We start from the raw sequence: 26074 nt of genomic DNA, 5'->3' as shown, positions 1-26074 counted from the left end.
TTTTTTATTTGTGATATAACTGACTGGGTATTGATGTCAGTAGTCCTTACCATATTTGCAATTCATTGCAGGAGTTGCAGATCAGTAGGAGATTCGAGCAAGACGAAAGGTTCCTGAATATTGGAGATGGAAGATCAGTTTCAGTTCTAGCATTAAGAATCTTGAAACTTGTATTTGAGTCCCATATCGTTGTTCTTAATGATTATCATTTTTGTCCAAGTTTTTTTTTTAAATGTTATTTCTGTAGGCCTTCTGGCCAAAAATGATTATGAAATTTTAATAAAGAAACAAGTTTGTAATATCATTATGAATGGTGTTACTATTTTTTGTGAACATTTGAACAATGGTGTGTATATGTTATCACAACTTGTTAACATAGTGTATTCTATAGGCAAGCACCCTACATTAGATAGTGTATTAGATATCTACTTATGGCACTGTAGCTAGGTCATATAAATAAGAATCGGATAAACAGGTTTACTCAAGAGGGAATCCTCGAAGTCAGTGATTGTGAATCACTTCCAACCTGTGAGTCCTATCTTCTTGATAAAATGATCAAGTCATCTTTTACTGAAAAAGTGAGAGAGCTACTGAGTTCTTAGGCCTAGTACATACTGATGTATGCGGGCCCATGAGCACAAGTGCTAGAGGTAGATATTTCTACTTCATCACTTTCACAGATGGTCTATCCAGATATGGATATTTCTATCTGATGAAATATAAGTCGGATTCATTTGAAATGTTCAAATGATTCTGAAGTGAAGTAAAAAAATAAACTGGGAAGAGTATTAAAACTCTTCGATCTGACCGAGGAGGAAAATACCTTTCTGATGAGTTTCTCACATATCTAGAAGAGAATGGATTCTCTTCCAATAGACTCCTTCAGAAACACCACAACATAATGGTATATCTGAAAGAAGAAATCGGACTCTATTAGACATGGTACGATCCATGATGGGTTTTGCCAGCTTGTCGATATCTTTCTGGGATATGCACTCGAATCAGCCTGTTATCTGTTAAATAGAGTTTCAAGTAAGTCTGTAATTAAGACTCCATATGAGATATGGATAGGGCATAAGCCAACACTTTCACACCTTAGGGTCTGAGGGTGCCCGGCCTATGTCAAATGGTTAGTTACAGATAAACTTGGACCTAGATCAAATAAATGCACATTCATAGGGTACCCCAAAAAGATCAAAAGATATTTTTTCTACCATGCTAATGAACAAAAAGTGTTCGTCAGCCTTAAGGCAATCTTTTTAGAAAAGGAGTTCTTGATGAAAGAACCGTTGCCTCTAAGGTTGAACTTGATGAAGTTCAATAGGTAGAAGGACCGACACCAATAGCTGAACCTGAGTCAGATTTGATTAGATCATATCTGAAGCCCAATATACCTGCACCATTAAGGTGATCCGATAGAGTACCGCGTCAGCCAGACAGATATTACGATTTATTGATCTGGAATGATGATCCCATCGAACTCGATGACAACGATGAGGATCCAATCACCTATATGGATGCAATACAGAGATCTGATTCTGAGAAATGGCTTGAAGCCATGAAATCCGAAATTGAGTCTATGAAGGTCAACGACGTATGGACATTGGTTGACCCACCTGAAGGGATTAAATCCATTAGGTGTAAATGGGTCTTCAAAAGAAAGAGGGGCACAGACAGAAAGGTGGAGACCTATAAAATCTGTTTGATTGCCAAGGGGTATCGTCAACATTATGGTATCGACTATAACGAGACATTCTCCCCTGTGGCAATGCTCAAATCTATTCGGATAATGCTTGCAATAGCTGTCCATCTGGATTATGAGATCTGACAGATAGATATAAAGATAGCTTTTCTGAATTGAGAGCTGACCGAAGAGGTGTATATGATATAACCTAAGGGGTATACATCCACAGATGAGTCTAAGGTGTGCAAGCTTCAGAGATCCATTTATGAATTGAAGCAAGCTTTTCGGAGTTGGAATATGCATTTTGATAAGGTGATCAAAATATATGGCTTCGTTAAGAACGGAGAAGAGCCCTACATCTATAAATGGGCAAATGGTCTAATTATGGTATTCCTTGTCTTGTACGTGGATGACATTCTCTTAATCGAGAATGATATCTCCGCACTACAGGAATAAAAGTTTGGTTGTCATCGCAGTTCTCCATAAAGGACTTGGGTGAAGCATCCTACATCCTAGGGATGAAGATCTATAGGGATAGATCTAAAAGGATGCTTGGATTGTCCCAGTCCACGTACATAGACACTTGCTGAAGAGGTTCAGCATGGAGAATTTCAAGAAGGGCTATCTACGATAGACCATGAAATTTCTCTCTCTAAAAAAGATTGTCCGATAACTTTTAAAGAGAGAGAGCGTATGAGTAGAGTCTCATATGCTTCGATCGTGGGATCTATCATGTACGCCATGACATGTACAAGGCCAGATGTAGCATACTCACTAGGAGTAGTGAGTAGATACTAATCTGATCCTGGAGAAAATCACTAAAAAGTGGTTAAAGCATCTTTAAGTATTTAAAAAATACTAAGGACCAATGGTTGGTTTATAGCGAGTCAGATCTGAAACTTATGGGGTTCGCAGACTCCAGCTTTTAATCTGACCATGATGACAGCAGAAGCATGTCGGGTTATATTTTTACTCTGAATGGTGGAGCCATCTGCTGGAAGAGTTCCAAGCAGCATACTGTGGAGACTCTGTTTGTGAGGTGGAGTACATTGCAGCATCGGATGTCGCGAAGAAAGCTGTGTGACTGAGAAAATTCATCACCAACTCGGAGTTGCACCCTCCCTCGATCGTCCGATCCTGCTCTACTGCGACAGCACTGGTGCCATTGCTCAGGCAAAGGAACCAAAAGCACACTAGCAGACGAAGCACATTTTGTGCCACTTCCACTTGGTCCGGAAGATCGTAGATCGAGGTGACGTCTATCTTCAGAAGATCGACAAAAAGGAGAACTTGGCCGACCCTTCACTAAAGTCCTGATGATTAAGGAGTTCGACAACCACAAGTCGAAGATGGATATTAGATACTATGTCAAGTGGCTTTAGGATAAATGAGAGTTGTTGAAAAATATGTCTCAAAAGTCAATCATCAACCTATTGACGGTCGAGCAATCTTGTATTTAATTGATTTGTTAATAAATAAATATATTTTTGTATTTTTATCATAAGTTTTCATCTTCTAATGAACTCCATTGTTGTGATGAAATCTTAAAACTATTTAGGTTCGATAAAGAGAGGATTTATCATTAGTCCTTAAAATTGTTCACGACAAATGATAGGTGTTAATAAGGACGACAGCTTCTATCGAGCATAGGTCGCTGTAGGCCATATGGGTTGGTTGTCTTCTTAACCAAGGAGTGTGGAGACACTGGTATGCATATAAGTGAGATGTAAGGGTACATCATCATTAAATTGACAACTTCAGAACATTCTGCTGTCGAGAATATCTCTGATGGGATATAGGTATAAGTGTCCCTTAGACCTGAGATCGCCATAGTGACTTGCAAGTAACTCACTGTGCTTTGGTACTGGACTAACTGAATTTTTAATTTAGTGACGAAAGTCTTTGTGCACAGTCAAATACTTGCAAAGTCAGAGTATGATCAAGATGGGATTGATCACTCCAAGAGTTGAGAAGAATGAGTCGCTGTATTTCAATTTAGCAAAACCTTGGCCAGGATAATCCATCAGATGGATTTGATATTTTGAAATACAATGTGGACAACCTGATCAGAGTTGACAATTGAACTCTGAGATGTTCTACGAGCATTTTGGTCAAGGGGATAAATTATATGGAAACTATATCCGTATGGGTTCTAAGGATGTTGTTCTACACATTCGACCCATCCGACTGTCGGGTACCATTGCTAGATGGTCACTTCGATTGATACAAAAATTTATTTCTATGCTACTGACTTAGGTTCGGACCTATGAGGTCACACACATTAGAGTTCACGATCCGATCAGATGGTTGATCAACATTAAGAATCGTTCTAGGGTTAAACGATCAATACGATTGACATTTAACCTAGTGTAAGTGTTGCAGGAAGATCGATTAGCAATTCGATTGCTAATTGGCTTAATTTGATTAAGCCAATGGACTGAGATTAAGTCTAATTGAATATGATTTAATTAATTTGGTTTGGGCTTGATTGGATCAAGTCCAACTAGTTTATTGGATAAGCCAAGTGCAAGAAAAAACTAGTCCTAGTCCAATTTGGATTGGATCAACCTAATTTTTAATTCGATTAAAAAATTAAATCAGATTTAAATCTAATTTAATCTGATTAAATTAGGTTCTTAATTGGTTAAGACCTATTTTAATTGGGTTGATTTGTTTTGATTTAATTTGGTTTGAGAAACCAAATTTGAACAAGTCATAGATTGAATCCTAGTAAGACTAGGATTCCACCTTGTGCCACCTTAGCCTCCCACTCCACTCTCTCTTATTTTGTGTGACAAAACCTTTCTCCCAGGCCTTCATGCACCCCAAAGCTTTTCTCTCTTTCTCATCTTTGGAAGAGTCCAAATCAAAAAGAAGGAGCATCTGATCGACCATTGAAGAAGGATCAGCACAGTACTAGCATACTGTATGATTTCCTAGATCAGAACTTTTGATCGTGATTTGTGGGCTCGTGTGGATGAGTCTTAGAGATCGGATGCGTGTGCGGCTCCAACATCATCCTCAAGCTCAGATCAGCAAAGTTAGAACGTCTAACTTGCAAGGTAATAGATCTGATCTATTATATTTTACATACATTAGATGTAGTATAGAAATATGTTGATATGATCAACATGTAGTTCTTACTCTTTATATTTTAATTTTTTATTTATTGCCATATAATAATCATGTAATAGGATCTTAAATCTAAGGATTCTCTAGTTTTATAAGATAAAGTTTGATTTATTTTAGTCTTCCGCTGTCTGATCTTGAAAAAATTTCAAGATCTAACCCTGAAACCCTAGATCTGGTTCCTTCACATACTGTCAAATAGTGAGTGGAGTGACACGATATTGGCCATTTCTGAAAGGAAAAAAAAATACAAACCTAATTAGTATATGAATTAATTAAGCCTAAAAATATGGACTTTAGTCTAAAGGTTCTCTCACTATTTTATATGAATTTTAGCCTCTATCTCCAATTCAAGAAATTACCTTAATTTTTTAGTGGGTACTAGAATCCACACAGATTGCATATGGATTCAAGTATGGCTCGATCAACCCATGTGCATCTATGGGTAGGTTCTCAATCAATTATTTTTTTAAATAATTTTAGTAATTAATTTTATCTCAAGTTTTATTTCAGTAGGTGATGGGCCTCCACTGAAAGTCCTAGTTAGATCCAACTATTAATATGAATCTACTCAGTGATTCTAACTAATGAATGATCAGGCTCAAATACGGCTCGACCAGTCCAACTATTCATCAGATAGTACACCAGAGTCATCATATGATGAATGATAATTTCATCATTCAGAAAAATACCAAACAGATGGCACCTACAATGTCAATCAGAAATAATGGATCTATTATCATTCACCTTAATGGAAAGCTATGATCTAATTATTATCATAACCAGTTTATTTTATGGACCTAACAATTTAAAAAAATTAGTTAATATAATTTAATAGAACTAAATACATAGACTAGCTAATGTTAATCCTCCCACTGATTTATCAAGTCAAATCAGGATGGACTAAAAACAATCCGATCCAACTGACAAGTCATCAATCCTCCTACAAACTTCATCAAGTCATGTCGAAGATAAAGATAAGTCGAACTAGGGACACTTAAATTAGTCGAACTAATTTTCTAGTAAGCATGGATTAACCTTAATGATTAAGTGATCTGAATAAAACTTGATTCAACATGTTGGCCAAATAAGTAAGATCGATGGAAGGGATATACCATTAACTTATCATAGACTCAATCTATGCGAGTAGCTTCCAATTAAAAATCACTGATCAAGACTATCAAACTTATCTTAGACACCAACTGATTAATCATTTTAACTGGATCAACTTATGGATTTGGATTCGATCACTGAGCTTAAGATCAAAGTTCATTTGGATTTAATCAAAGATATGGACTCGACCAACTATAACTATTGTATTGACTTTAGAGAAATCCTGATTTAATCTAATTCAACTTTTGGTTAGACTTAATCAATTTTTTATTTAGTCCATTTAATCTTTGATTCTAATCTTAGGATTAACCCAATTAGGAGGACCTGATCAAGCTAACCCATAAATCCATCACCCATATTTTATGTGTTTGACATTAGATCTTTAATTCATAATTCTAGATCTAATATATTTAACTTAATTCTTAATTAAGTTAGCGGCTGTGGTAGGGGTTTGGTATTTGAAAATAATTTCAAATTTTATAAAATATTTTTATAATTATTTTTTATACACGATTATTTAGATCTGAAATTTGAATCGACTCACCTCTAGATTAAGCCAACTCATCACAATGGATTGACTATGTTTTGAGACTTGGTTGACTCATTCTTAATGAATCATTTTAGTCTATTTCATTGAGTTAACTCAACAGAAATTGAGCTGACTAACTAGGATCCTGAGTTAATCTAAACAAAACTGAGTCGACTTAATAGGCAAACTATAATAATTATAATAATTTTAGATCAAAATAATTCTACATAAATAGTAATAAAATTAATCATAAATTATTTTAAAATTATTCTAAATATATTTATGATTCTAGATTTTATTTGTAATGATTAGATGTAACTACTTTTCATACAATATATCACATACACAATCTTAGGATTTTACAGAAAAGTAAAATTTTTTTTTTGCATTCATCTTCATGGGATATAGTTACAATGACACCCCTACACATCATAAGAAGATCCAATTGAATTAGAAAAAGAGAGTTCTAATCTCTATTACCTCCTATGATCAGATGGTCTGGGGACAAACTCGATCCGATTACTTTGCTACTCAAATCATCTAATCTAAATAATTTAATCTAACCTAAATTATTTTATATCTAATTATTATATTTTGATCATATAAAATTAGATAATAATTATTATAAATAAATATCACATGCTTCAATTTAAAATCAAATTTTATAAAGATCAGCACAAACTAGAACAATCTTTGCACTGTAAGAGGTAAACCTTACAGCAGGATAACCTTATTTCAGTTTATGCGATCTGATCTATAATTAATTTTAGATCTAAAATATCATATATCAGATTTAATCAAAATTAAATTATAGATCTAAATATATATAACATCATGTCATATAGAACCGTAGCTCTGATACCATTGTTGAGAAACAGGCAGTTCAAAGCATATATTTTTTTTATAACAAAAGCAGTAGATTAAACTATTTAATCTTCTATATATACTTTAGATCAGATCTAAACTATCTTTCTAAAGATCTATGATATGAAATATTGTATAAAAAAAATTTGATCTGAAAAAAATACTGCATCGATCGTATCGATGCCCTAAATCAGATCTAACGCTTAGATATGATCCGATAAGTTCAGAACCCATTATCTGATCGTGGATCGATAATCATCATTGCTGATGGATATGGTAGGAGATTCTTTCTGATATTGAATAGCCACACAGCTTGTCCGATCTCTACAGGTGATCCACTCAAAGCCTCGAGCAGATCATCCTTCTCGAGAGTGCTAGCTCATGATGAAGGCTCTGGATGGCTGATGGAGACTCTTTTCTTTAAATCAAATAGACACCTTCAGATCAGAAGAAGGAGCTTTTCGAGAAAGAGATAGTATGGAAGAAGAAAAATAAAATTCTTTTTATTTTTCTCTCTCACAAAATGAAACTAGGAAACCTCCGAACCCCCACCATAGATCTCATGCCCCAAAGAGGATCTTCTTCCTCTTTTTCTCATGCACGGATGCCCACCCTTCTTTCTCATATCTCTCACGCACTCTTTGAGGTTTTCTATGCCAAATTTGAAGTGGTTTTCTACAAAAATACTAGCACTTCTTAAAGGTGGCATCCCATGTAGTGTTTAGATAATCTGGTTCAGCTTCAAAATAGCCTTTGATCTTATCATAAATTCAAATCAAATTTGAACTCTATTTTAAATTAGATTTAATCTACACATAAGAGATAGAAAAGATGGTGACACAACTTAGATTGGCATAGAAAATATCATGTAAAAATTCATTTGCATGTGAGAAAGAAGGCTGGTTGGCGGCAATGAAGAGTCCCACAAAACTTGGACTCTTGGTTAAGCTTGATTTCAAATCAATTCAAAGTCAAACTTGAAACAACTAAATTTTGATCTAAAGAGGATCAGAAGAAGGCCTCACACACCTTCTGGGTGCAAAAAATTTCATATGAAAATCAATTTCACATGTGGAGAAAAGCAAGGCGCAGTGAAAGGTGGCACATGGGGTGCTCTTGTTCCATTCAAATTCGAGTTTGTATTCATTTCTAATTAGGTTCTTGATCCAACCAAATTAGGTTAGATCAATTAAATTATTTAATCTAATTAAATAATAAATTATCTCAATTAAATCATAATTAAATTAAAAATTAATCGAGTTCGAATCAGAAATCGAACTCCCTTAGCGATTAGATCATCTCATAACCTAATTAGGTCAAACCAAATTGAATCCTATTCAATTAGATTTAATCCAAACTTCAATGCTCAATCAAATTGATTTAATTAAAAATCTAATCACTAATTAATTCTTCTATAATTCATCAATAATTAATGAATTAATTTATTGTAATTGTACAAGGTTAATCATCAATCGAATTGATGATTAAATTCTAGAATGATTCTCAATCATTGATTAGCCACATGATCAGTCAATTTTTTTTTTAAGTGTGATCCTATATGTTCGAACCTAAGCCGATAGTATAGGAATAACTTTTGAATTAATCGATGTAACCATCTAGCAATGGGACCCGATATTTGGGTAGGTCAAAAGATTGTAAAGCATCATTCATGAACCTATTGGCATATGATTATCATATAATTATCCCTTAGACACTAATACTCAAGATGACCTGGAGTTTTACTGTCAAATCCAGATTAGTCAACCACATTGTGATTCAACCTTTCAAATCCATCACATGGATTATCCTGATCAAATTTTACTAAATTGAAACATACGGATGCATTAACTCCTACTTATTCGAAGGAGTCAATTTCATCTTGACTCATACACCGACTTTACAAGTACTTGACCGTACCCAAAAATCTTCCATCACTGAATTAAAAATTCAAATAGTCTGACATTAAAGTATAGTGAGTTGCTTGCAAGTCACCATGGTAATCTTAATCGAAGGGATACTTATACTCATATCCTTCACGAGCTACTCTTGATAGTAAATGCCAGCAGTTGGTCATGTTCAATAAGATGTACACTTACATCTCACTTGTATGTCATACCAGTGTCTCTACACCATTTGGTTACGAGGACAACTAATGCATATAACACAAACGACCTACACTTGATAAATCTATCGTCCTATAATAACGTATCATTTGGTCGTGAACTTATTTTAAAGATTAAACGATATATCATCCTATATCGATTAGGATAGTCCTAAGGACTTCATCACAATAATTGGAGTTTATTTCAAAAGATGTTCATTACTTTATAATAAAAAAATTAAATAATAATTTTATTTATTTATCAATTCATATACATTTACACTTTTTAGCACAACCATCAACAGACCGACGATTAACTTTGGGACATAATTTTTGACATAAACATGCATCGAACATGTAATCAAGAAGTAGATTATCACATGCCATCAGGCATGTCTTTTATTCAACATAAGTCTATCTGGTCTTAACATCTGTTTTCTCTTTTCTATAATTCTAATTTGATAACCTTTAACTTTTTGACTTGGAACGAACTAAGATCATGTGATGATCTTTATTAGTTCAATTTTTTATATTTTTTTTTGAATCAAATTTTTATGATCTTTCTCGAATCAAGTTCTCATGATCTTTCTCAAATCAAATTCTCATATGCAAGTCAGTGGAGGCTATTCCATATGACGAGGCTAGTCCAAACTATATCTTTTCCATCCAATTCTTACATGTTAATTTTATTAAATCAATTTCAGCTTACAGTGTGATCAAGATAAGTATATTATATCCACATGATATACTATCAATCACTAATATATATATATATATATTATATATATATATATATATATAATCGATATATAATGTACTCATGCTGAAAAATTATAGAAGAAATTATAGTGTCTCAAACATAACAAATCCATCAACATGAAATCAATGATGCAAAATCAGTAATACAAATCCAATGATAAAATAGCATATATAATGATGATCATGTATAGAATTCTTACCTCAATCAGCGATAAACTGGACTCACTAAACTATGATCTGGACGTCAAAACTCTACTCGATGTCCTTCTATCTGATGAATTACTCTCCTATATTATTTAAATTATACTACAAAATAAATCAAATAGATCCGATTGAGTACCTAAAATCCTCTATTGGAGTTCATCGGGGTCCTCACTCTTGACCACAAAATTTTTTTTATGGTAAAATTTTATTTTTTTTAATTTTCCATGATCCATCTAAAGAGGAATTAATTAACTAATTGACCAATTAATAAAAAAAATTATTTCATTAAAATAAAACAAAGAAGAGATAGAAGAGTCCTCTCTTCTTCTCTTCTTCTCTTCAACCAAGGGATTTGTTTCCCATTGTCCCTCTCTCATGCACGGCCATGGAAGATTGGGGCCAGCCACCCATGGTGGCTCCCGATGATGGTGAGGTCATGGCCCCGATAGTGATCTCAATGATGGCCGGGGCTAGTGGGAACTGACAAAAAATAAGGAAAAATAGGGTCTACCCTGTTTGACTAAGATCGGCAACTTACCAGCTTCAATCGCATGTCAGTGATGAGAAAATAATCAAATAAAAAAGAAAAGAAGAGGGAAGGAGCTTACTTTGCTCCGACAACCCAAGAAGGGTTCAGCGACCCTTTTTCCCGTAGCAACTCACGGAAGAACCTTGGGAAATCTCCGCCGATTCCCATTGGTCTCTCAAATAACCCATGATGAAGACCAAAGAGAGAGTGAGAGGGCTTTTATAGAGAGATTTCCTAAGCTAATTAGGACTTCTCTTTGTGCTAATCTCAACGAAATCGAGAGAGAAGAGACTCCTAATCGGTGTTTTCTTTCTTCTTTTCTTCCATGTGCCACACGTATGCTCCAATGGGTTTTTTTGGGCTCAATTGGATTAGGCCGGGTCCAAGAGCCTAACAGGCTGGATTGTTACAGCCTGAGAGATAGCTCCTTATTTTCAATCTTTTCATTCTTTCGATATTTTCCAAGACTTTCTTGATTTTTTTCATGGACGATTGAAAGAGAGTCAATTGGGTCAAGCATCCCACATGATTACGCTCATGATAGAAAGGCTGGACTGGGTCAGGTTTGTTGTGTCACGGCGATAATCTCACCATGAACATGCACAAGGAGGCAAAATTCATTTATAGGACAGTATTTTCACATGGCTCGGTCTAAGAACGTTTTCTTTTCCATTTAATTTTTCAGTTTATTTGATTATTAATTTTTTGGAATTATTATTTATAAGTAATATTGACAATTTCTATGAATCATACATCTAACTTAGTATTCCTCCCATTATCCATGTTCATGTGTTTCTTGACGTTGACACATTGCCTGCATGCTACGTGAGTGCAGATAGTACGATCGATATTTCCTCCACTTGGATCATTATTATGTTGTTTTTAAGGGCATTGGTATGGGCCTAGGTCAAAACTTTTACACTTTAATGATTAGGACAGGAAAAGAGCTGCTAACATAAGAGACACGGAGAAAAGTTAAAACAAGGAAAACCAAGGGGAAAAAAAGATATTGTCGAGATTCCTTCATTTGAACATATTCCTTTCCCTTCTTTCCCACTTTCCATGTGTATAACAGCTTCCAACTTCATCTTTAGCACTCCACAATAACTGTAATTCAGCTACAGAAAAAAGAAGAAAAGAAAAAGCGATGAATGCTTGGTACAATAAAGTTTGCCTCACTATACCCCAAATTCATTAATATAGGCTTCCCTCTTTCTATGCATCTTTGGCGACAATGAGGGCATGATGATGCAAGCATTAAGCTTGTTGGTGTTCTCTCTTTGTCCATTTCTGAAACAAGTGGCCCAAAACCATCAGGATTAGGTTTTATTAGCATGAATCATGCTCTGCGCCACACCAGTCTGGTCTTCCCAAGGTGAACTCCAAGCTAGGGTTTTTGAACTCTTGATGAGAAACTTGCAAACCATTAAATCGGCAAGGATTGCTATCCTGTACAAATTAAAAAGTCATTACACTCATGTTCCTTCATGCATTTGCTTCCACATCCTTAAGTACATATGAGAGAGAGAGAGAGAGAGAGAGGGAGGGAGGAGGAGGATGTTAAGGAGAGGAGGAGAGAGAGGGTGGTATTGAAGCATGTAGTATGCTCAATTAGTTGCAATGCATGCCATATAAGAATTGTATTGATCATTGCATATAAGTTAATACCTCAATCTGAGATGAGAACGTTGTTGATCTATGCCCATCGATCTCACTTATGTTTGTTTGCAGCCATGTTCCCCTGCTGAAATTTTTTAAAGGAGCTTTTGTCATGCAAACTCTTTTGAGATTATAGTTATAGCAACGAAACCTTTTTCAACCAAAGCATGCACTCTTTTCCAGAAAGACCAAAACATCATGTCAATCATATAAATCATGTACACCAACAGAACCAGATGCTGGAAAAAGATGGAGCATTAGAAATTCAGAAGACCAACTTTTTTGGTTGGGCCTAATTTTATATCTTTCTCGTTAAATCAATATAGAAGGAACTTTCCCTTTTTTTATTGTTTCTTTTGCAGTTTAGCCAAAACACCTCTAATGCTTCAGTATTATGTAGCATATCCCATCTGTTGCACAAGGGTCTATCATTTCAAAACCTGAAACCCTCCTGATTTGTTTATTGAACATTCACAGAATCAGTTTAGTCAGTATTACATATTTTTCATTGTTGACCTGTTCGACTCTTGCACTTCTTCTCAAATGCACTTTACTAAAGTATAAGGCAGACTATGTGGTTCCTTTCTTCTCTAGGTAATTTACAAGTAGAAATTCCACTAAAAAGGTGCTACCTGTTAATTGGCTCACATCTGTGCCTATCCTGACTTGGCGGTATTATGCAAGATCTGGTTGCTTTAAAGTAGCTGGTTTCATATAGTTCCTAATAATTATCTTATGTATATCTGTTACAATAAATTGAAGGGTGGCTGTCAACCTTGAAGTTGTTAGCATTGAAATAAGTTTCATAATGAAAGAATAAAATCCATTTCATGCATAGTTTGGGCAATCTATTCTGATTTCTTCATCATATAGAGAAAGTAATGCATCTCATCATGAATGGCAATGTTAGATATAATTTCTTGTGCTTAACTTTTCTATTTATAACAACTAATGTTTATTAGCTTAGAGCAAGAATATTTCCAACTGCTCCTTTTTATACCATAAATGGACAACAATGAACTGCTTAGGAACTATTTCATTAAATAATTTGTGATGTTAAATAAATATCTTTGTGACAAGAATGCAGAAATGAACAAAGATCTTTCAGTGAGATTAATGTGATGTTCACCAGATTTCCTAATATGAGAATCTTCAAGTGTTGCTCATCATTCTTGAACTAACCTATAACCTCCCAGAATGGTTTCAAATTTTACAAAAAAATAATTTATTTAATAATAAATGTTTGTCCTAAAGTTGCTTTTGCAAGCATTTGTCCTAAAGTTGCTTTTGCAAACAATGGCAATAATCTCGGATATTGTTGGTCTGTCTCATTCTGGCTACATATGCTAGCGTAAACAAGCAATATGCATTCTTTTCCGCATAATCTGGCCTATTAAGAATTCATTAATATCTAAAGAAACAACTTTAGATATTAATGGAGAGTAATTTTTATTTTTTATATCTAAAGAAACAACTTTCGCGCTGTTAGACTGTATAAGACATGCTAATGATACGTTAGCCAGAATTTAAAATATATTTACTTGTTTACATGTATTTTATTTTGAAATGTAGCGTTTATGAAGCAAAATTCAAAACGAAGAATCATACAACTCCAGAAACAAAACTGAAAAAGAATTTTAAAAAAAAGGCAAAGTATTGAGATTAACATATAAATAAGACATCATCATGAGAAGTATATCAAATTCGGTACATTCTCATTTTTCAGTGCAGAGGCTACTACATGCATCCATATTAAACAAGAAGCAAGATCCCACACTAAAATGTTGCCAGCTGTGTGGTATCCAAAAACTTTATGCTTTGATCGATACTGTGAACAGTATCTTGTGCAACCTAGTCCAATATCTTACTGTCATCTTATCGAAGTTCTATGTAATCAAAGATTCTTTCAACTTATATTAAACTGAAAACATTAAGTACAACTTTGATAAGTTAGGAGTTTCATTCAGATTAGGAAGAATTATGACTACAAGGATCTTTGATAATACGGATATGTACACTCATAGAGATAAAAATTAAACTTTTCTTCTTTTATATGAAACCTAGGATGGGAGGATTAGGGTGAAGGTGAGATGTACTCACAAAAATCACTGGTATCCATTGTTTAATGACTTTACCAACATAAATAATTATCATGCTTACTCTTTGACTGGTGGTTAGGATATATGAATCAATGGGCTCATAAATTCTTTCATCTTATCTTCATTGTCTCTGACTGTTTATGCTTTCTGATTTCATTAAGTTCTTAGAGACAATTCTGGACAAATGCTACTAAGAGTTCAAGAATCTTTTACATTTTTGCATGCCAGCAACTATTGAGATACCAATGTAACCCAACACCCCCGCCCCCGCTCTCTTCCCCCACCGCCCCCCGGCTCTATTTATCGATCGATCGATCTATCTATACATACATATGTATGTACGTATGTATGTGTGTGTGTGTGTGTGTGTGTGTGTGAATATATATACATCGGTTCAGTTATTTTGTTTTAAAGAGTAAACGTTAAACTATCCGTTGCTTTCTGCAGAATTGTTTTTCAGCAAGACCTTTTATAAATTTTTGAATGTTTGTTTCATACTACATGATATCTTATTTTTCTGTTTCTAGATCTAGACATCCTCTTCCATAAAGAAACCAATAAATATTACTCTTGTAATATGTCTTTTACTTCTCATTTTGAAACCCTAAGATGCATGCGCTTTTATAACAACGGATATCTATGGAACAAAGCCAATGGATCCGCAACCCACCACTTTAAAAAGAAGAATACTTTGCAGTGTTTGAATGCTACCTGAAATACTTATGGATCAAAATGACTACTTAGCAATTCCCATTATCAAGTTTTCATTCTATTTAGTTGTAATGTTTTTTTCAGTCATAGATTACCAAAGGGAATAATGTGTTATTTGTGATGAGTAACGTAATAAGCAGCGAATTTTATTGAAAGTGAATAGCGAACATGTTCCACACGTATGGAAATGGCCTTGAAACCCAAAAATGATTTACATGTCAAAAATTTTTCCCCTCACTTTAAATCTATGCATCAGAATTAATCTTAATTGTATCAACTGAGAGTGCAAGTTTTGATGATTATTATAAATCAGTTTGAAAGATACAAAAGGAAAAGTTTCTGAAACATACAAAACCAAAAGTATACTCATAAAACAATCATCTAACATAAAAAATATGTACAATTCAACACTCATTTCTCAAGAAAATATTTGGAATTTTTTTCTTTCAGCTTAGCTTATTTGGGCATACCCAATAAAAATAATCTCTTATTGCGAAGCAAAAAAGGTACTAATATTTTACCACAAAAAAGTTGCTAATAACAAGTCCAGGCTTTCAACTTAATCGTCTCTGTACGTACTAACGGAAATAACATAAGATTAAAAATTCGTTCTCCATAGTTTAGGAGTTATAACTGGTAATTAAGCTGCATGTGTTATGTGCCCGAAGATGAACAAAAGACGCAATGCTCTTACATGTAAGCTGAGGCAGCTTTACGAAGGAAATCACTACATCTAGCCCTCCAAGGTGTCGAACTTTTGTGAGACAGAGAAGAAAAGGAAATAAACCAGAAAAACATAAAGGAAAAGAAGCCTCAAGTTAATGCTAAAACTGGTTCGAGCAACATAAAAAGCAAAGAACGAGAGAGGAAAAACGGCAGAGACGATGCATTCTAAAAAAAAAAAAAATAGAAAAGAAAAAGAGCAGAGACAAAAACATATTTATAGGAATTAGGGCATGCCAGGTCAAAACATATTCCTGGAATCAGAGCCATGCATTGGAAGGAAAGATAAAGTAATGCACAAGAGGAGGAAAAGGACAAAGCAAAGCCCAAGAAACGCATGGGACGTCCCAATATTCTAATATAATAAAACCAAAGGGAAGGGTATACTCAAGTCAAGGCCTCAAGGGGCGTGGGGGTCTTTTTGGTCTCATCTGACAAAACATTAGCTCCTTTGATACACTATGAATAGGGACCCAATGTCAAGAAAATCTTATCTTCTTAATAGTAGAAATAACCTTAGATATCCCAACCCTCGTCCTAAAAAATGAACAAGTATAGTTATAATAAAGTTAGATGTTCTCGTCTTTTTTTTTTTTTTTTTTGATAGACAAAGTTAAATGTTCTTTGATATATTCCTCTGAGCTTGTAGCTTGCCAGTTGCCACTCTTCTTTTCTTCCGTTAGCTTTTCTTTTAGGCCGTCCAAGCTAAGCACTATATGCGCACATGAAATCTCAAACCCAAAGAGGGGGATAAAAGCAAAAGCTGCCATCGGGCTCCTTTTATTCCTCATGTATGTTTGCTTGTCAATCCTCTAAACAAAGCCTAATCCCATGCAAAGAGGAAGTACATATCTCTGCCAAAAGATCACAAGGGAGAATAGGTGTGGTTACCTTGATGAGTTGCTCCACCTTGTAGTACTAGGAGTATTGGTAGCAGTAGTTGAAGAGTAGTCCATATCATGTGGTTGGACAGGCCTATCTGACACTCTCTGCTTGATGAACCGTCGGAAGTTTAGACCAGTGGTCCCGGGTCCAAAATCTTCTTCACCGGAGCCGTCTGATTGACCTTCAAATATGGAGCATAGGAGAAATACAGTGGAGGAGTATCACTAGAAATGTATTATATAACTACTTGGTTTGAGACAACAAATACAATACAATATTGCTTTAGCGAAGATCTCCAACGAAGTTTGAAGCATCAAGTAAGAGAGTAAATGAGAGAGCACAGAAGGCTAAGCAATACGAATTACCTGAGGAAGCTGCAGGCTTGTCAGTGGTTTTCACAGTCCTATACATCTGCAACGGAGAAAAAACCAAAGACCATAAAGGAAAGAACGAAAGAGAGAGAGAGAAATGGGTAGATAAGAAGAAAGGAAAAGAGAAGGAGATTATGAGAAAGAAAAAGAAAGAGAAAAGAAGCATGGAGGGAGACCCAATTCTCAATCCAAACATATCCTTTCTTTTTGAGGGGTCTTCTTGTTTTCCCCATGCCACTACCCACGAGGTTGACGCTTTGGGGGCTTTGCTTGTATGTATGGTGTTGTATTATTATGAAATGATGGCAACTTTTCTTACCACTCCTCTCTCTCTCTCTCAACCGCACCCCACCCCTCTCATCTTTTCTGTGTATGGCAGTCTCTTGTCCTGGAGAAGCACACCCATCTATTCCTTTTGACTGTAGCATACCCATCTATTCATTCATTCATTCATCATTCATTCAGTCAGTCACTCATTGACTGCATCCATTAGCTCTAGCGCCCCCGGGGAGAGATAGGGGTGTTGGGGGGGGGGGGGGGTAGAGGGAGAGAGGCGAGAGAGAGAGAGGAGAGGAGGATAAAGAGTAACAGAATGCGAAGGATTATGAGGAAAAATACCTGCAAATGGCTCTTGACATGGGCCAGAGTGAGATCTTTCACATCCATGAGCTCAAGAACTGACTTTGGAGTCGCCCCTGAAAAAAAGAATCCACACCAAGCAGGCATATAGCACCACCATAACAAACAAATATAAGGAAGAAGAAGAAGAAGACAATGCATTCCAAAATACTAAACAAGCAACCAAGCACCAAGTACAATATCATCAATGAAAAAAAAAAAAAGGAAAAGAGGGAAAAAAAAAAAAGAAAGCTAGACCAGGTGGAGAGGGGTGGAAGGAAGCGGAGAGTCATACTCTCATGCCCGCCGAGGAGCTCAACAGCATGGACAAAGCGGGCATGGAGGGTGCTCGTCCACCGCATTCTTGGCGCTCTCATGCTCCTCTTCGTCGTCGGGTGCTTCGATATGAACCGCGACCTCATCATGCCGTGTGAGGCGTCCAACGGCCCCATGCCATACTGATGGTGCTGCTGGTGGTGTGACTTGAATGACTCCGATGACAACCAATTGAAACTCGTCGGTGCTGCGACCATCCGGTGGTGGTACGACGAGCCCATCGGTGGAACCCCGCCTGCCCGATGGAGAAGGGGTGCCGCATGGTCTAAATTGGAGGGTGAGACTGATGAGGAGGATGACTGCATCGAGGAAGACGAGGAGGGCCAAGGCGGAGGGTAGGAGGACGCTGGGTGGTGGAATCCTATCTTGGAGTGGTCCAAGGGAAGGAAGTGGAAGGGGGTGTTGCTGTAGATGGGGATCCCCTTAATTGGCCTTAAGCCTTCCGACGATGAGTCGACCGATGACCCAATTCCGACACTGGGCCAGTGGGCCCGGTGGCAGCGGTCATTCGATGGCGGTGGTGGTGCCGTTGGCCCTTGCCACTGCTGTGATTTGTCAGCCTCAAAGGTGGCTGAGGGGTGTGAGAGTGAGAGCTCGGTGTAGGCATCGGAGTCATCATGGTGGGGCTTCGGGGAGCCGGCCTGCTGCCGCAGGTCGCGGCTGCGGTCATGGTCAACGGTACAGGCGATGCCAGATGTGGAGGAGGGAGTGTTGTTTGGCGGGCTGATGTGCAAGGAGAGGTCAGGTGACGGCATGGAGGTGGCTTCCATGAGGACCTCTTCAATCGGCATTCTATTTCTTTACTTTCTCTTTTTTCTCTCTTCTACACTTGATGAATGAATTGATGGCTAACTGAACTCACTTTCCTATTTCGAAATTCAGCATCTACAATATGAGCACTAGCAATTCTCATAGGAGTTTTACTTGATCTTCTTCTTTTTCGTCTCCACTTGAGCTATTGAAGAAGGGAAAGAGAAGGAGAAAGAAAACAAGAGATGTGGAAGAAGAGTCTTCTATTCTTTTACAGGAAGAGTAATTTCCCACAGAGACGAAGTGCGGTAAGGCCTTCCTTTGTTAGGAAGAATGGAGATAGTAAAGGGATTTTGGAAGCTCAAGTTATACTTGTTCTCTCCTCCTTTTGCTCTTATATCCCATGATCCAGAGAACACAATTTAGATAGAGATAGAGTGGGGGGTTAGAGAGAGAGAGAGAGATCAGATTCACGTTGGTGTGTGGTGGTGCTGCTGGGATTGTAGAGAAGAAGGACGAGAAGAGCAGACAAGGAGAAGATTAGAGGAGGAGAAATCAGAATAAGAGTTTGTTTGTCTATTTGGAGCTTTGTTTTGCTGGCAGGTCTGAAAGGAGAACTCTAGGAGAGAGCAAGGAGCGTGAGGGAGAGAGAAAGGGAGGAGGATTTATCAATGTGATTGAATAACCTTAGTGGATGTGGGGGAATAGAGAAAGGAAGGGGCATTTGGAAAGGATTTGAGGTCTACCCTTTGGGAGAGAGTATATATGAGAAAATGACACTCGGGAAAAGTATAGACGGAGAGAGATCCAAATAGTCAAAAACACTAAAAAAACGGGGGGCCTTCGGATCTGCTACCCCAGAGACGTCGGGTTATAAAACTACCATTACACAAATTCAAGAATAAAGATAGAGAAGAGGAAAGAAAGAAAGAGAAAAAAAAAAAAAAAAAAAGAAAAAGAGAGATGGAGGGGGGATTTGGAGGCTCGTGCGGGGATTCCTTTTCCCCCACACCCTGCGGTTTTGGACTGCGAAGTCTCGCTCTAATGTCGGTCTCTCTCATGCCTTTTTTAAAAATGGGAAAAGAGAGGAGTTGGGAGAACTGGCCATCCCTTTCTCTCTCATAAATTGGATTGGAAATGTGGGTGGGTTCCAATGTCCCATGGGTTTGCTGAACAGTGTGTGGCCGCTTTCAATTATTCACTATTCCCACCGCATCCGACGACAACGTATATGTGGTCTTAATTTTGACTGTGCAAATAGGGAGTTTCAGTTACGTATAATTAAACGTATAATTGATCTGTTTATGTATACTGTAGATCAACACTTTTAGAAGTGACCTTATCAAATATCTCATCATTTTTTACAGTTGGGAGTTCAGATCCTCTTTGATCTTCGGTTACTGAATGTACAACCTAGCTTGCTAGCTAGTAAGTTTTCTTGATGGTGTACAAAGAGAATGAACTGCCTTCCTTTGCCTCGATTGGGTAGTTAAGGAGCTCCGTGGCGGGCTCACTCATGAGGGTACAGTCCACTAACAAATTGAGGGAAATTAAAATTCAATGGCAAGCGATTGAACCACGGGAAATTAAGTAGAAGTGAAGAGGATTTTACCCCCTTCTCTGATATAGTGTTTGGACAATCTAGGGTTTTGAAAGTCTTGATCATTTTCGTTACATTTTCCAATGATAATTAAAACAATAACTTGATGAATAACGGAACTAAATTATCTAGCAGGTTGCTGCCTTACTACCGTGTTTTATCTTACAAAAAATAAAGGTAAATCCATCAAAAATTCATGCTGCATTACCATGTTATCCTCCACTTGTAAATGTCCTCGCACAAGATCTTGCAGTCCAGATTTTCAATCTATGATAGCTGCTAGCAAGTATGCCTTTTGCTTGTGGAATTGCCAAAGAATTGGCATGGATAAATTATTTGAGCTAGCAATGGTGCCAAGTCAGACACACCACCTTGTAAGCATAAGCAGCTTGTGTTTGAGTTTTATGTAACCAATTATGTATGACTTAAAGTCTAACAACATAATAATACCTAATTAATAAGGAAGAGATATAATACATACGCAAACTCTTTGTCCTATTGGATCTCACCTTAATATTTATTTATTTAACAAACTACGGCCCAATTGTGATAGGACATTGGAGGTTGCGATGCAAGACATCCATATACATGTTTTAAATAAACAATTTTCTTTATTTGTCCTCGATTGGATTTTCAATTAGGGTTGTCAGGTGCCTAGGGTTAGCCCCATTGACCAAAAGGGTGTATTTTGGCTCTCATGTGTGCTTAAAATACATACATATTTTAATCAAAATCATTAGTAAAAGCCTTTATTCTAGAAACCTTCTAAGTTCTAATTCCCTTCTCAGACTCCCAAATATTCCCGTCCAATCTTGCAACAACCGTGCCTAGCATTGTTATGTCATCTCCACATGTTCACCTCCCTCAGACCCAGTTGACTCTCTCTTGATGACAAGGTTTCCGAACCCCTAGGTTCCATCAAGAAGTATAGAGAAAAGGCTTCTCATTTGAAAGTGCCATTAGCTTTTTAATACCTTTCACTCGAGCTAATAAAACGTGCCCCGTAATGAGCCTTGAGAGGTAATCGTGGGTTCCACCGTCGCCCCAAGGCCCCTTTTCCAAAGCCTTGGAGACACCAAACAAGGCCTCATAACACCCTAATAATGCACACACAAAAACACACATTTTGCAAATAGATAAAGGATAAAACTTGTAAGAAAAAACCTAGCCTGCATTCCCAAGTTATGCGTAGACCATTGGAATATAAAACACTTAAAACTAACCCCTGTCCCCCCACCACCATGCTGGGTGCATTTATGAGATATGAAAGGTCCAGCCAACCACTTCAATTCAATACACAGACACAACAAGAGTGTGTGTTCTATACAGGAAAATCCTGTGTGTAGTCGCTTAATTTCAGCAGTTCGATCTGGTAAGGTTGTGGCTCGTAATTGATTAAGAGAGATTTGTTGAATCTATGACTCAGATGATAGATAAAACTGGACTAAAATTAATCAGATTCGTTTAATTCTTCGAGCAAACAGTCATCAAATGAAATTGCTACTATGACAGTTATTTGTTTATATTGTTTGTCCATTTGATAGAATTTAGGAAACAATTTCATTCAAACTGCATATATTACTATATATTTGAAGTCAATTTGCAATTAGATGATGCCACCATCAATTCAATGCTAACATCCTACTTCCATAGTCATTTAACTTGTCTAGCTACAGCATCATACTTCCAAAGATCCCTCGGTAATTATGGTGTGTGCTTAAAAGCACTAGATCAAGATTGAAGAATCGGTAATTAAGCACTAGCCTATCATGCCCAAGCACAAGCAACTAAATTTTATTTTAATACCATTATGTATTCAATGCTACTACTATAACTTTTACTGTTTTGATGTTCTACTCCTTAGTTGGAGGATCATTTAGTCCTTTATCTTTCCGTTCGCTTTTCTTTTTCTTTCCCCAATTTAATTCTCTTTGTTGAATGTCATATAATCTTCTATGGTGATATAAAATTTACCAATTTAGATGGACCGTTCTTTTAGGCATATGTATTATAGGATGTAACATTCTTCCATGATTTCACCTGAAGCAAGAACTTACCAAGCCAACACACCATGGAATTATAGCCACCATGGCTGCTTTTTTGGTGCTTGCCTATATGTGCACATGTCTAAAATGGATTGAGATCAAGCACAAGCCAACTCGACAAATTTCTCTCCCACCCCTTCCTCCCTTCCTCTCCCTAGTGTGTGCGCTTAGGAATTCATTCCTTCGCTATAAATGGTGTCATATTTATATTTGAAGGAGACACATCATCTAGCAAAGGATTACTTCGCTTGGAAATTTTGCATCATTCAGATCATTTGCGATTTTCTAAAATATGTGACTGGGTTGATGTATATATTTCCCATAGCCATAGTTATTATACAAATTATGGTTTTCTTTTGATAATTAGTCATCCTAAGCTATAAGCAATTGAGCATATTCATCTTTCTTACAGTTGGAGAAAATTAGGTGTTAGATGAATTTTGCTTTTGTTATTTTTAATTGAAGTATTATAATTCTAGTTCAACTGGTTATAGGCCAACAAATGTCCGCACTATCTTTATTCTTAATCAGAAAAAGAGTATCTTTGTAGTTGTTTGCGAGATTTTAAAGAATATTTTATACCCATCTTTTTTATTCTCATTGATAAACCTTTGATAAAGAGAAGATACATTCTTGTAAGGTATTTTGTGCAGCCTAGGTTTTAAAAGAACCAGAATGCCGAGCTATGAATTTTATATTATAGTGTTGCCATATTGGATTTTGTCAAAAAATGTCATAAAGGGTCATGTTGTTTGAAATTTTAGATTTTGCTCTTTATTTTATCACCACAAAAAAAAGTAAAATTTCAATTCCACTTCATTTAACATGATTGGATGAGATTCAAGAGAAAGAAATCACAATTTTCAATGGACAATGTATAGAAAAGGAAAACCAATTTAACTTAGGCATAGCATTTAAAAAGTTATAAAGGCATAGAAATTAGATAGGGCACTACATAAAAATATATCAACATGAATTATCGAAGTCCTATAACCATATATGTGCAATAAATAATCTAATAATTTATGGTTTAACATTAAGAAATTATTAGATCATATAACAAAGTTCATGATTAAATATTGATAAAATAAACTCTTAAAAGAGGTTTAGAAGAAACATTTATATTTAAGAAAAAATATAGAAATGTATTGGTCTCTGCAATGCTTTCTTCTTACTTGTCCTTCTAATGGTGCAACCAATCTCTCTCCATCTCTCACCCACTTATATATATATACATGTGCATGACTCCATTGTTTGAAACAAACCCAATTAAGAAAGACGCTTTTATAGTACAACTATGCTAGAGAGAAATATTACAAGATTGTAATTTCATTAATTTTTGGAAGGTTTTTACAACTTTGGAATGATAAATGATATATGGTTTCTACTTTATGATTTTGATGAGATGAATGGCATAGAAATAAAACTGAACAAGTAAAGAATGTGTTGTTTGGAGAGTTTACAATTTTGTTACTAACAACAACATAAGATCGAGAAAGGATATAGAAATTATCCACTAAAGACCTTTTTGGATATAAAACACAAGAAGATAAAATGTAATAAAAATTTTATAGGAACATGAAGAAAGGAATGCGTATAATGAACAAGAAATTGATGAGGGATCTGATATCTACTATTGCAAGGAAAGTTTTCTCTAATTAGGGGCTATCACCCCCATCAACTCCCTTGGATCTGCCTCTACCCTATACCAATTAAATTTTATGAGGCATCTTTGGTACACAAGGATGATAGAGTTACTAAAATACATGATCTTAGAGAGCTCGAGATGTTATATAGTCTTCACATGTAACTTCTTCACTTGTTTGTTCAAGGCTATATTCGAATTGCTTCCTATATTAATCTTGAGAAATACTTTTCTTCCAAATCACTTCATAGTTTGGCATCTAATGCTTTCTTTCTTCCAATAATCTAGAGTTTTTCATGATGCAAGAAGTGAAGGTCTTACCTTTGCCTTAGCAAACTAGAGGAACATTATAATAATATAAGTAAGAAATTAGTTATCCTTAGCAAGATATGATCTAAATGTAGGAATTAATTTCAAAAACTAGGAGGGTAGGAAAACTAGATCTAAGGATTAATGTTGGCAGGGGGTTCTCTCTCTCTCTTTCTCTCCTCTGAATAGGGTCAAATGTGTAGGTGAGGCAAGGGTGCTTATGGCTATGTCATGTGATTGTGTAGGCATGCCACTGGTGCCTAAATAAGAAAAAGGTATGAGTGAAAGTAGATCCCACCGCCTTGAGCTTCAAGAATTTTCACTGTTAAGGTGTATATTAAGAGGATAGTTATAGGATCTAGGGCATTGAAAAAACTTGTAGGGTCCCTAAGAACTTAACTTAGATTCAAATTAAATAAATCTTAAGAAAACTTGATGAAGAAATTTAGCTTAAATATAGATATGCATCGATCTGTTAAATGTATGTCCTAGAATCAATATGGCTGATACATTATAATAAAGCTAGGATACAATTTTATACTTAATATATTAATTTGATCAATAAAAGGATAAGTTTAATTTTCATTCAAGTTTGATGTGTCCTTGAATCGTTCATAAAATTAACATTTCGATACATATTTTTAAATATTGAGAATTAGAGACATATATTTTATTCTTAAATATTTTCGATCATAATATCATCATGAGAACGATGATCGATCTAGATAAACCGATGCACAAATCACTTCTTTCGAGGTAGATGAATCTTTGATCTACAGTGTAGAGACACTGAGCAATGAGTGTAGATAGTTGTTAGAGAATAACTAGTACTAAGTGTGACCATATAAGAGATCACTTAAATTTTTACCTAATCGTCAGTGATTGTCTCGATGCTGTAGTTATGTGAATAGTCTTTTAACTTGCGATGGTATGACTGCTCACAGTAAGGTTGCTGAAGTTTGACTACACATAAATATGATCTCAATGAGTCCTTGTAGTGGATGTTAGTGACAGTTGGTCACTGTAGGAATAAGATACACATCAAGATAAAATCTATCGATCTTGATAGAATAGAGTAGTCCTATGAGTTTTGAGAAGCTAAATTCGAGAGTCTGTGGCCATAGTAGTGTGATTGATGAAAAAAAAATTTCATAAAAATTATAATTGGATTTGAGCTGATCAAATCTATTATATGACTGATGATGAGGTTTGATAATTTATCCATGACCTGTCATCTAGTCGGAACTCACGATAGAGGGACTGAATCACACGTGAACTATACCTTGAGGTTCTTTTTTGATTTTACTGGATTGTCACTACATATTGCTAAGTATCACTGATGGATTGTGAGAGCTCATTAGAATTGCTCAGGATCAACAATCCTTGATGAGTTAGAGTGAAATTATTTCGA

At 35.9% G+C, this 26074-nt stretch overlaps 1 protein-coding gene across 2 annotated transcripts; it reads right to left on the bottom strand.

Moving 5' to 3' along the window:
• Positions 1-11910: 11910 nt before the first annotated feature.
• LOC105034990 (uncharacterized) lies at positions 11911-19946 on the bottom strand. Of its 2 annotated transcripts, none has more exons than XM_029261792.2 (6): positions 18274-19946; positions 17979-18055; positions 17355-17400; positions 16996-17170; positions 12581-12653; positions 11911-12361 (listed from the first exon to the last, which is right to left on the bottom strand). In XM_029261792.2, the coding sequence occupies exons 1-6, from the start codon at positions 19103-19105 to the stop codon at positions 12242-12244; spliced, it is 1323 nt and encodes a 440-aa protein (XP_029117625.1). In that variant the 5' UTR covers positions 19106-19946; the 3' UTR covers positions 11911-12241. The 2 variants fall into 2 exon arrangements, with proteins under 2 accessions (XP_029117625.1, XP_019702726.1); XM_019847167.3 differs by having other exon boundaries at positions 12581-12656; positions 18274-19941.
• Between the last annotated feature and the right edge of the window lie 6128 nt (positions 19947-26074).

This window comes from Elaeis guineensis, chromosome 3 (assembly GCF_000442705.2).
Source record: "Elaeis guineensis isolate ETL-2024a chromosome 3, EG11, whole genome shotgun sequence".
In the NCBI taxonomy this organism is placed as follows: domain Eukaryota; kingdom Viridiplantae; phylum Streptophyta; class Magnoliopsida; order Arecales; family Arecaceae; genus Elaeis; species Elaeis guineensis.
The sequence above is the reverse complement of the archived record's forward strand: the minus strand, read 5'-3'. Positions and strand labels throughout refer to the sequence as shown.

What these genes read in the sequence shown, in the direction of transcription:
- LOC105034990 (XM_019847167.3), bottom strand. Translation starts at nt 19,105, where the DNA reads ATGCCGATTGAAGAGGTCCTCATGGAAGCCACCTCCATGCCGTCACCT. An exon ending in ATGTCAAGAGCCATTTGCAG is followed by an intron (nt 17,401 to 17,978) that starts GTATTTTTCCTC and finishes TCTCCGTTGCAG; the next exon opens with ATGTATAGGACTGTGAAAAC. An exon ending in CAAGCCTGCAGCTTCCTCAG is followed by an intron (nt 17,171 to 17,354) that starts GTAATTCGTATT and finishes CCATATTTGAAG; the next exon opens with GTCAATCAGACGGCTCCGGT.